This window comes from Anarrhichthys ocellatus, unplaced genomic scaffold (assembly GCF_004355925.1).
Source record: "Anarrhichthys ocellatus isolate YVR2014 unplaced genomic scaffold, GSC_Weel_1.0 scaffold32, whole genome shotgun sequence".
NCBI lineage: Eukaryota > Metazoa > Chordata > Actinopteri > Perciformes > Anarhichadidae > Anarrhichthys > Anarrhichthys ocellatus.
The window spans coordinates 251919-264209 of record NW_022280062.1 but is presented as its reverse complement, the minus strand read 5'-3'; the positions used below and the strand labels follow the sequence as shown (position 1 = coordinate 264209).

General features: G+C 42.9%; 1 protein-coding gene across 15 annotated transcripts in view; it reads left to right on the top strand.

Moving 5' to 3' along the window:
* The window catches only part of adgrl2b.1 (adhesion G protein-coupled receptor L2b, tandem duplicate 1), a 122337-nt gene that overhangs the window by 78430 nt on the left and 31616 nt on the right, over window positions 1–12291 (top strand). For 10 of the 15 annotated variants that reach the window (XM_031865196.1, XM_031865197.1, XM_031865202.1 and 7 more), the window contains 3 exons: window positions 603–712; window positions 3129–3143; window positions 4320–5120. In XM_031865196.1, the coding sequence (XP_031721056.1) occupies window positions 603–712; window positions 3129–3143; window positions 4320–5120 (926 nt within the window). The remainder of the gene's footprint in view (window positions 1–602; window positions 713–3128; window positions 3144–4319; window positions 5121–12291) is intronic. The other 5 variants (XM_031865209.1, XM_031865198.1, XM_031865210.1 and 2 more) reach the window with 2 other exon arrangements.

Sequence of the window (12291 nt, the reverse complement as noted above, 5' to 3'; positions counted from 1 at the left end):
CCCCCCCCCCCCCCCCCCCCCCCCTTCTCCCTCTCTACTTGAACTTCTTTAGCGCCCAGAAACATCTGCAGACACACACACGCTAACTTTGCAATCAACTCATCAGACCGTCAATTCACCATTTCCATTATTTCATACTTGAGGGCAAATAACCTCTCGTATAAAAAGAAAGACATTCACGTCTTGTTTGTTACATATATACAGAGCAGCAACCATTCCAGTCCACTTGCATGTCACCGCCACCTGTCCTGTGTGTTTTAATGAATGTCTTCCCCTTTCAATAGCGGTATGAAGACGCTGTTAAAGGAAATGCCATTGCAAATTCCTAACATGCCTTTAGCTTCTCTCTCTCGCTCTCTTATTCATTATCACATACTCATTTACATTCATTTACACTTCCTTAATGCCTTCATTCCTCTCTCTGTTTGCCAAGGTGTAAGCTAGAATGCATATGTGACAGTCCTGGCCGGGAATTCTTCAATTTCTTTGTGGCCGTGACAATGAACTTCCCCCCCGCTCTCTGCTGTTAATGTTGTCTTTGCCGAGTGCTCTTGCTGTGGGTAGTCATGATGAAATCTCTGGTCAATCTTTTTTTTTTCTAGGTGCAACAACCGTACGCAGTGTGTGGTTGTCACTGGCTCTGATGTCTTTCCTGATCCATGCCCTGGCACCTACAAGTACTTAGAGGTCCAGTATGAGTGTGTTCCCTATAGTAAGTATCGCCATCCAAATCTCACACTGAACTCTTATTGTGTGCTTTTTTAAAAGTGTCTGTAGACTAGATGTGCTGTTTGTTTTACAGATGATACTTCACCTGGAGGACTAGCTTTGATAATGATAATTTAAGATGACGGATGAAGTGTTGAAGTAGTTTTAAGGGTCAGTTCACCAAAATTACAAATACGATTTAAAACGAATATGTATTTTCTCATTTACCTCCAGTGGAATCCAGCCATGCAGATAGTTTAGGTTTGATTTGTGCAGTTCTTTTGTAATATTCGTCTTTAGGTTTGGGTTTTGATAGCTGCTTCCTGTTTGGATCTGGTTCCCGGTTGGCAAAATACCCTGATTCGTTAAGCTTAAAGGCTAAAGACTCCCTTATTGGACCTTATTGTTATTTATGTAAATTAATGTTAATTCTGTAATGGCTTCAATGAAACTGCTGGTTGTTGTCTGGTTACCCTGCTCGCTGCAAGCCAGAGTCTGCACTCAGCCAAAGATTGTTTGTGAGGGAGAAGAATCGTGTCCTTATGGCCGCCAGCTGACTGGTTGTTTTTGTAGTTCAACAAGACCAACTTCTATACATATCAATCAATACGTTAAGCCCCGTCTCCAGTTTTTAGAGCAAGTAGCTCATGAAAAGTAAGCTACAGGTTGTGAACGTTAATCGTCTACTGTATTGTTTTAGTGTAAGTGAATACAGATAGAAATGTCATTTAGGAGTTCTAGCGATACAAAAGTTTGGTTACTTACGAATGTTGGAAACTAAACCTTATTAAATTCGAAATGAGATTCCAAAGCGTCTCAGTTTGTGTTAGACTTCTGCTCGCAGTGCAACAGAAGTAAATGGAATTTGTGTTTTTTGTGTTGATGAGCTCACAACTATGAAACATGACATTTAAAAAAAATAAATAATAATTCAAAAGCAAAACCTTCTTCACAAACAATGTTCCTGTTTCTCTGGATAATCCACAGAACACTTTTGATTGGAACACCTTTCTACTGAAATAATAATAGCCCCTCTGTTGCTGTGAACAGCACAAACAAAATTCCATTCACCTCCATTTATTTTGGATGGTGATGGAAAATCTCAGAGGCAGATGTTTCCAAACCTTGGCAAATACAACCGAAACTATCTGCATGACTGGATACCAGTAGGGGAAACTGGGTGAACTGATGCTTTAAATGGCTTGAATAACAGTGTTTAGATTTGATGTCTTTGGTGGGGTAATGAAGGAGAGATTACAAAGAAATGGGTAGACTATAGGTCTTACATTAGCACATTACATTCACCCATGTCCTGTGGAAACAGACTGCACCGACTTCTTGAGAAAAAAGTATAAATGATATATAAAAAAATCCTAAAAGTTTAACCAAATTCCTGCAGACGGTCATGGATCAGCTTTAGTGTTTCAGAGTGAACATGATTTAATTAAATGTACTGTGCAGTTGGTGGAATCCGGCACTATTTTAAACTCTTGTCTATAGTATCTGATTTGAGTTAATCTACCTTAAAAGGGTGTTTTAGAGTAGTTTATAAAATGAGCTTGAGGCTTCATCCCTGCCTGTGAAAGTACTTAGTATTTAAATTGATGAATTGTAAACACCTTCAGAGATATTCACCTCTTTCTCTCTTCTTTCAAACAGACTTCCCTTTCACCTCCTGCCCCGTTCTACCCCCTCCGACTAACCTCTGTGCTCTCATTTTTTTTAAATTCTAATCTTTCACATATTGTCCCCAGCCTCCTCCCCCCCAGCCTCCCCCTCTCCACCCAGAGCGTATGCAGCGTCAACAGTCCACTAAAGAAACTCCATATTAGGCCGACTGCTCATCAGTCATCTCATGTGCTGCTGCTCTCTTTGGCTCATTTAAGAGTGTAACATTAGCATCGTGTCATGTTTTACGTGTGTGGGCGAGCGAGTTTGATTTGTGTTCATAAAGTTTGAAAGAAATTCCACCCTGGGGTCAATACATGCCAGAAATAACTCCTGTGATGTTTCTCTAACAATGTTATCCATCTAAAATGACCAGGAGATATTTATTCTTTTCTCCTGCCACTTAGGAGAAGCACTTTTAGAGGGATTTATTCGGCCAATGCATTTATTTTGTTGGCAGTTAAAGACGGTAGGAATGAGAAGTTTAATGCGCTGGAAAGCATTGGCACATAGCTTGTCTCCAGCCATAACTTGTCTGTTTTTATATCCTAGGATGAGAAGACGTTGCACTGACAAAACAACCTTTTTTCTCCCCCCCCCCTCTAGCTCTTCTTCCCAAAGCAGCCCTGCAGTTCATCTCATGGTCATATCCTCCAGCTAATTCTTCTCTTTGTACCTGGTAGTTGACTCATGATAACCTTTCTCTCCCTCTTGCACTCTTTTTTTGCTTTCTTTTCCAATGCCTGAAATAGAAGTGGAGCAAAAAGGTAAATGAGTGGTCTGGTCCCACCCCCCCCCCCCCCCCCCCCGGCTCCTTGTTCTGTGGTGTTGAGTACAGCTCCCCTCACGTCTCCCCTCCCCCTCCCGATTGCCTCTCCTGTCAAATGCTAAACCCATAGGAGGATTGTTTGCACCCATGGAGTCAAAATGAATTTCTAAACTGAATTTCAAATGACATCCACGGTCCAATGTGAAAGAAAACACCAACTGTTGGGTGTTGATTTGTTCCAGGGACTCTTGCCTAGCTCTGTGTTAACCATTGAAGAATGAGTAGTTGTGTGTGTATAGCGTCTTATTTGGCGTAGTCTTAGTTTGCTTGGCCCAACTTCTGCTGCACCCTTAGCACGTGATGTGAAATAGCAGTGATGGCTGAGTGAGATTGGCACGAACAAAAAAAAATAAAAATAAAAAAGACAACAAAAGAAAGTTTGAAAGAAAAACAAGATTTCACTGTGTCCCTTTTTTTTATCCAGAACCAATTAATTCATAACCGTCTCAATGGGAACCTTGCCATGGCCTCTCTCACCCATCAGTGGTTCCTCCTGTCTTCTGCCACAGAAGTAGTGAAAATCCTTTACCACTGTTGTTCGATCTATTCCCCGACCTCCACTTTCATTCTACCTCTGCTTTGCTGCCGCCACCACCATCTACAACCTGTTGTTCACTCTTATCACGAGATGTGAAGTCTGTTCCCTCCTCATTTTGGTTTACGACCTCAGTCATGTCAGTATGCATGTGCAGTGTGTCCCATGTATACCCAGCTGTTCGTGTGGCATTTGACGACAGAGACAGGCTGGTGTTTAAAAAAACTCTACTCCTCTCATTTTCCATGTCTTTCATTTGCAGGATTTTTACCCTTTTCGTTCAGGTTTTTATTTTGTTTTGTCCCTGTTAGGATGTAGCAGCAGACCCTTGAGATGCAAGCTCACGTTAACGTCACATTTCTCATCCTATGACACCTTCATTTGTTTTCCTTTTTTCCCTATTCATTAGCGCTAGAACAAAAGCATTAGTTAAAACATTCCTCCACATTCACAATCCCTGATCTTTTATCCTGCACTTCAGTTGTACAGCAGCAAGAATGATGCGTGTCAAATGTTTTAATGTATGTTTGAAATGAGTTGGCTCACTGTGTTTTGTTTCACTCTCTTCTCTGTCACTAGTTTTCATTTGTCCCGGGACTCTGAAGGGTGTAGGAGACGCCACCTTCCTGTACGAGGCAGAGCAGCAAGCGGGGTCGTGGTGCAAAGACCCGCTGCAGGCCGGAGACAAAGTCTTCTTCATGCCCTGGACGCCGTACCGCACCGACACCCTCCTCGAGTACGCCTCTCAAGAGGACTTCAAAAATGGTCGCCAGACGACCACCTACAAACTGCCGCACCGCGTCGACGGGACAGGCTTCGTAGCCTACGACGGCGCCATCTTCTTCAACAAGGAGCGCACTCGCAACATTGTCAAGTTTGACCTGCGCACTCGCATCAAGAGCGGCGAGGCTATCGTCAATAACGCCAACTATCACGACACTTCGCCTTACCGCTGGGGCGGCAAGACTGACATTGACCTGGCGGTAGACGAGAGGGGCTTGTGGGTAATATACGCCACGGAGCAGAACAATGGGCGCATTGTGGTGAGCCAGCTCAACCCCTACACCCTGCGCTTTGAGGCCACGTGGGAGACGGCGTACGACAAGCGCTCTGCCTCCAACGCCTTCATGGTGTGCGGCGTGCTCAACGTGGTGCGCTCGACCTACGAAGAGAACGAGAGCGAGACCAGCAGGAGCCAAATCGATTACACCTACAACACCAAGCTGAGCCAGGGCGAGTACACCGACATCCTCTTCCCCAACCAGTACCAGTACATCACTGCTGTGGATTACAACCCCAGGGACAACCAGCTGTACGTGTGGAATAACTTTTACATCCTGCGCTACGACCTGGACTTCGGCCCGCCGGATCCAGCCGAAGGTGAGAGCCTCATCCATTGTTGTTTGTTTAACTCACCGTCCTTCGTTGTAAGCGTTCTATTGTGTGGTTGCAGCGTGGCTTGTCACAGATGGCTGCCTTTTAATTTTGGATGCAACTCAGGTGTGATGAAGAGAAGAGGGTTGTGTTAGTCTTGGGGAAAGGGCTCATTTGCAGACAGAAATTACAGATTCACCTCGGAATGAGGGGATAGCCCCCTGTGGGATTGAGCCTCTTCAGAAACCCGTTTCTTTCTTACCATGAGGCAAGCTGAGGCACTCACTCCAGCAGGAGCCTGGACCCTATCAAATTCTCTAATCTCCGGCCTTATCCGAAACCATTATTAATAACCATTATATATATATATGTATGTATGTATGTATGTATGTATGTATGTATGTATGTATGTATGTGTATGTAAATAAATAAATAATGCTAGTAATACATTTGATAAGTATTGTGCACAGTGCGACAGAGGATATCCTCTTCCCCTTACCTTACATTTGAAGTTGTGTTGCCATGGCTACCCTTTTTTTTTTTCTACAATAGATCAGGAGATAATAGCCATCCCATTGTTGCATGATATTTTAAAAAGCACCAGGCTGAAGTGTGTGTGAGTTGTGTACCAGATGGTGAATGAGTGCAGCAGAGTAGCTGGAAAGAGATCAATTACAGTGAAGAATCTTGCCGGGCTCAGATTAATCTGTGAAGTGCTCAGAGGTGACATGCGTGTCATCAGACGGGGACCTTACATTAAGACGATAATGGGCTTAATTACCTGACTGCAGCCACCTTATCCCGCAGAGCCGGGTGTAGTGTTGGGGGGGTGTAAGGGATCTTGACCCCACTTCTAGTTATGTTAGAAGCTCAGTTTTGCCCCCGAGCGCTGGTCTGGATTCAGTTATGATTTTTAACTTCTGGATATTCGGGAGGGTTTTTCCAGGGGGAAATCTGATTCTTGACCCGAGCTGTTGAAGGGGGGGGTATGGGGGGGGGTAGCGTTGATGTCTCAATGGCGGCTGTGTGCTCCTGAACTCTGGCCTCTTGTCAACAAGTCTGTTTGTTTTCCTGCCATCCCCTGGAATCTCCCCGGCAGGATAAGTCGACACTCGGAGGGGTGCTGCGTGTCTGCGTCCGTTCCGCTGAAGCCTCAATTACGAGTATGTTGGAGGACATATGAAAAAAAAATACTCAAATTTTAATGAGTTCTCCATGCATGCAAACTGCCTGCTCAACTGTTCACGTCCTGATGTATGTAAATGTAATTAACAACTGAATTATCATAATTACCCTCCTTGTCTCAAAAGAGGCTCTGAGAGGAGGAAAGTGGCCATCACAGAGCATTTTCAAATGAAGGGTTTAATGTGCTCTCTCAGCTACTGTAATGCCTCGGTAAACATAAATGCCACATAGGCTTATTGTTGCCACTTGCTTTGGGAACAGTGCGTTTAATCAAGGAACCCAACAGAACATAGTTGTTGATTTCATTCATTATTCTAAATAACCGTTTCTGTCCGCGGTTCCCTTATTGGGATCCAATCAAAAGTGCGTCCCTGCAGCAGAACTTGTCACTGTGGGTCATTAAGTGTGTTTTATGGGAGCATTTTGAAATGTTGTGCGCTCAAGAAGGAGAGAGGAAGCATCTCAAGATGCCGCGGCCAGCAGCAGCAGCACACCGGGCTTTGTGAATGGCACTTGAAAATAATTGGTTCTTGTTTATTAGCTTTTTTTCAGATCTGCACCTTTAACTTCTTTACTGTGAAGCTATTAGGATTTATTGCTGCCCATGATATGGCGTTGAATTAAACAACCTATTCTGCAGGGTAATCTAATGGTGCTGAAATAATGTCTCTTTCTCTGAAACTGAGGGGCACTCGAGGCGTAAAAGAAATTAATTGTGCCCATTAAGATTCATCGACCACGGACTGAAGTTACACCAAACCCAGTGTATTCCTCTTCGTTGTAGAACTCGTGTAACACGATGAGCGGCCGTGTCCTTTTCTGTCAGAGGCATCAACCTTGACTGTAATGCTCATCCTAGAGAGGTGCTGAAGAGTCTGCAGGATTAGGGGTTTATAATAAGGGAGTTTGAGCAAAGTGATCAAAGCAGAACATAATTGACCTTAGCAACTTGTCTGCATTTTCCTTTACCTTGTGCAGTGTTTGTAACACTGCAGGTTCCTTAATGCTGGCCCTGGTTGAAATCATTAGCTAAGATCTATCCCCATATTGATATTTCCGCTTATTGTTCCAAACAATTCGCAGACATTTCAAGAAAATGCCTACCCTCTGCTAATGCATTGTGAACACAAACCAGCGATGATCAATACTTGGAGACTCCTCCTCAGAGGTCTCTCTAGAAGAGGTGCATGCCAATACAAAGCACGCCAAAGCGCCCGCCGGTAGAAAATGTGGAGGGACACCGGTAATGTATTCTCTGTGATGGGCAAAGGAATTAACTGATTTCAGTCCAAAGAATAAAAAAACAAACAATCAAGAGGAGCAAGCAATTGCCGAGAGCCTTTCAAACTAACAAGGAGAGAAAGGAGAAAATTAATTTGTATTTGAGGTAGCATTGATCTGAGGCCTTAAAGACGAGACGAGAGCCATAAAATGAATGGCTTTGTCCAAAAGGCTTAGCCGCTCGGCGTAATCTGGCAGCAGTGAGCACAAGTGGGCTCTGCTCTGAATTGAAATGTCAAGCAAAACCACTATTTCATATCCTGCATGCCACATGATGGATATCTATCTTCACAAAACTAGTGTGTGGTTTTTTTTTTTTTTTTGTTTGTTTTTTTGCTCAGCCATTTTGTGGCTAAACCCAGCTGTGCACCTCGCTGCACTTTGCGCCGCTTTTATATCCCTGAACGACGCCTCCAGGTGAGCCGTCAAGACAGAGGACATTTATAGATGTATCATGCACTAAGCCTGTGTTCCACCCTCTGAAGCGGGATGTTCGGCAACAGGAATAGAGGCTGGAGTAAAAGAGTCAGGAGATTTGCAAGAGCTCTAATTGTTCTGCTTCTCGCCGAGCGCGGATCAACACATTTGAGATTATGGCAGGGAATTGTTTAAGTATGCATTCTGGGCGTAGACGACAGAGAGTTTGGGAGTGGTTTCGCTCTGAGTGTATTTCTGTCTGCACATATATCTTCTGCATGCATGTGTCTTTATTGTGAGCCACCGTCCTCTGACTCGGAGACCGTCTAGTTGTGACTGTGCTATGTCTGCTGCTCCACAGAGCTCAGTTTCAGGCCTCATAAATTACCCCGCGCAGACACAGGATATGTCCGGCAGAGCTTTTTCTGTCTGCTGCTCTTTAAAGGTCGAAGCCATCTGCGTGCTTTTCCGGGTTTTTCAAACCGGACCGCCTACTCATCCGTTAGCAAAATGCAGTGGCGACGGTTACCAAAGTAAGCTGATCGATAAGCTTGTGGATATTGTTGGGGTTGTGTGTACACACTCCCGTGTTCTGCAAGGTAAAAATTACTGTTTTTGTCAGAGGAGTCTTGTGGCGTTGAAGAGAACGTTATAACGTCTTCAGTACCCCATCGGAGAGGGCCGTGGAAAAGCAGCAGATCGTATTTAAGTCAACAACAAAATATAAAGATTTCTCACTTTAAGTGTACGCTATATTTAGAATATTTTCATGGCTTTACCTTGCCATCAGTCTGCCTTTTCTGATGGGTAATTGAAACTCTCTTCAAAGCCACAAGACTCCATTGACAGTCATCAGACTTTGCAGAACACGGGAGTTGCTGGTCTACCGCTGCATCGATCGGTTATTGGGAGGCTTGAATATATACATGGATATATATAGAGATACATGGGGAAATGTTTCTAGAAGGGCTTGGGTGAAATGGCAACATTTGATTGTTCGGATTTGAATACAATTGGAACACCACTTGGAAGCTACAGAAACAAAAAACCCAAAACAATAAATAAATAATGGACCCGCCCTTTAAAGAACAAGTGTCCATAAAACGGTGAGGCCGCTCAACAATTTCTCATCGACTTGAGTTTTTTAATTTCGCAGAAGTAAAGACGAGATAAAGAGATATTTAACGGCGTTAACTAAACTGCAGATGAATTGTCTTGTGGCCCCGTACCTTCCATGCAAAGCTGCGTGCTCCCGTCCACTAGGCTTGGATGAAGCAGAACAGCATGAGCGCATATAAATGGCCTAATGTAAAATTCATGTCTTCTGGGACTTGTTTCTCTGTCATTAATTACCAGCGCTGGCTCTAGGTAAAGAGGCAAAAAGACCAACTGTAGCTCTCACACAGTTCTTGTCCTCTGAGACAGTCTTGTTATTGAGTCAAGCTCCAATGCACAATGAATAAAGATCTATGAGGACCCACACACGCTGAGTCACACCACGTCTTACTTATTGTGGTGTAAGGGGCGCCGTCAGCGCCTCAACATGTTGGTTTGGTTTACGCAAATGTTCGGGACGATTCGGGAAATACATTTATTCGCTTTCTCGGAGGTGAATACAACTCTAGAGTCTGTTCAGTCAATATGAAGCCAGCAGCCGGTTAGCTTAGCTTAGCATAAAGCCTGGAAAGAGGGGAGAACAGCTAGCCTGTCTCTCTGGAAAGATAACAAAATCCACCGACCAGAAGCTAAGTGTTGCATAATTTAGTAATATGTTACAATAATGTGTGATTATTTTTGCCAGTACAGATTATAACTCTCGCCACTCTTAATAACTTCAAACGTTTTATAATTTGCACGTTGTGCGCTTTAGTGGACATGCTAAAGTTCACCACTGCACAGGTAATGTGCTGCATTCAAGAACCAGCTAGTTTTGACTGGTATGTAACGAGTAATTAATTACATTTTTCCAAGTTATACCCAATGCTGTAAATAAACATTTTACATCTAATCTGACCCAAAGAACAACAATCCAAATTCTAATGGTGGCTCATTAATATAAATGTAATAAAACAACATATTTAGTTGTTTATCTGAAGGACGTTGAGAAATAAATTAAACTACTTTCTAATTCGACTAACTCGACTAATTCGACTAGAAAGGTCCATCAATACGTTGGTTTTCCTCTCGTCCGCCCCAGTTTTTTCAGTCACCGCTGTGTTCAGGTTAGATAAAAAGAAAAAGAGAAGGGATTTTCTTTCTCATTTGGATCAACAATAGAAACCTCGCTCACCTTTTCAGCTGAAAAAGCTGCTTTTCAGTTCGAGGACAGCTAATTTCCAAGGGAGAGAAAGGAGACCGGAGCACACATTGATTGGTTTTCAGCCTTCAACAGATCCTGTCAAAGTAGAGATGATTTCCAAACTGAGCTCTGGCTGTTCGATATTTCCTTTTGTCTGTTTGTCATTGTGCTGGGAGGATTAGCCTTGTAAGTGATTCATCTTCAACATTTAAACCAATTGGAAACAGCTTGATTTGGCTGCGAGTTGCCATTGCTCTTCCCTAATAGCAGGTATTAGGCGGCTTATGATCCATTTATCCTGCCGTTTGTATGGACATGTAGATCCCTTTTACTGCTCTGACTGTATGTGTGTAATTTGAGATAAAAACGCTCTTTTAGTGGAGCGGTGTAAGCTGCAAAAGCAAGGACAAAAACAACATCCATCTCTGATCATCTGATCATGGTGTCATATTTTTTTGTCATCTTCACCACAGATTCCTAAATGTCTCTGGGGGGCTATAAAGTGATAAAACTAATTCTGCTTCTTCGCTGACGTCTTGATTGATGATCTTGCATAATGGTCCCCCCCCCCCTTCTTTTTTAGCTCTGTTTTAATTTACACACTCCGGTTTCGACTCCGCTGACAGCCATTTTTCAAGTGTTCAATCTCAAACTCTTCCATTATTTACAAGAGGTATTATTCAGCATATGGCAACAGTATGCCTTTGGTGTCAGATTGCCCATAAAGAGTGACTTCACCACCTCTTGAGAGAAATGGCAGCTAATTGGTTCAGCCCTCTCTTGGCTGAGTGCTACCAGAGGACACGCGGCTCTTACTGGAGGGGAATGTGTTCGGCGCAATCAAAAGAAAATTGTCGCGCGCACGGTGCAGAGACATCACAACAAGCCCGCAAATGCTTCGACATCTGACAACCATGTTTCTTGATGTAGTATTAAATAAATACGCTGTTTATTCGATGTTCTCGATGTCCTTCAACACCACACTGCGATAGCCCGAGACACGCCGACTGTAAATAGCCACAAAGATCGTATCTTGTCTTTGATTTTTTTTTTAAATCACTCAGTCGGATTAATGAAAGCGACGTGTTTCATGATTCTGCCTGAGAGAGTGAACATGAGAGAGACAATGACAGTGTCTGGCAGCATGAAATGACAAAAAAATAGAATGATACGATATGTAATAGAACATATAATGTATAATTCATTAGCTTTTATCTCCTCTGGATTTTGTGAGTGATTAAAGGGGACTAGGACGGCCACTTACTGTTATTTTCATTTTGGTTTAATCTGCCAAGTATTTTCTCTATCAATAGATTAATCGTTTGATCTTTAAAATGTCAGAAAATAGAGGAAAATTCCCATTACAATGTCCCAAAAACTGAAGGTGATATCTTCAAATGGGTTGTTTGTTGATTAGAACAATGGCCTGAAACCCCAAAGATTACGTTTACAATTAAATTAACAGAAAAACAGCAGAAATGCTCTCGTTAAAGTGATAAACAGAGAACAGAGTATTTAGGCTTGAAAGATGACTCGTAGTCCTCATGAGCATTCCTGACTGTTAATTTGTTAATAAGTAATATTTTTAATTTATTATATTCAGCGTTACAGAGCGATACCTACGATTTGAATTGATTGAATCCCTAATGATAATATATGCTAAAAGCATTTGCCGAGATGACAAAGATGCACAAACCACCCAATGCCTCTCTGTCCCGTGTAATCCTCTGTGATGAAGTGTGGGTGGTAGAGGGCTTTGGACCCGTGACTATGATCCCGGGAGCAGGTTAATCAGGTGATGACAGCAAGTTGTTTCAGGAAATGCATATAAGGGCGGGTAGCAGCCTGTGGAAAAGTTTGCTCAGGTATGGGGAAGTTTAATATTTTCAAACTCAATTATGCTTGCCCTTGTATTGCATTATATGCGCATATTGAATCATCAGAGTCAGCCTATGAATCATCTCACTTTTCCTGAGACAATAAAAAATCTTCGCT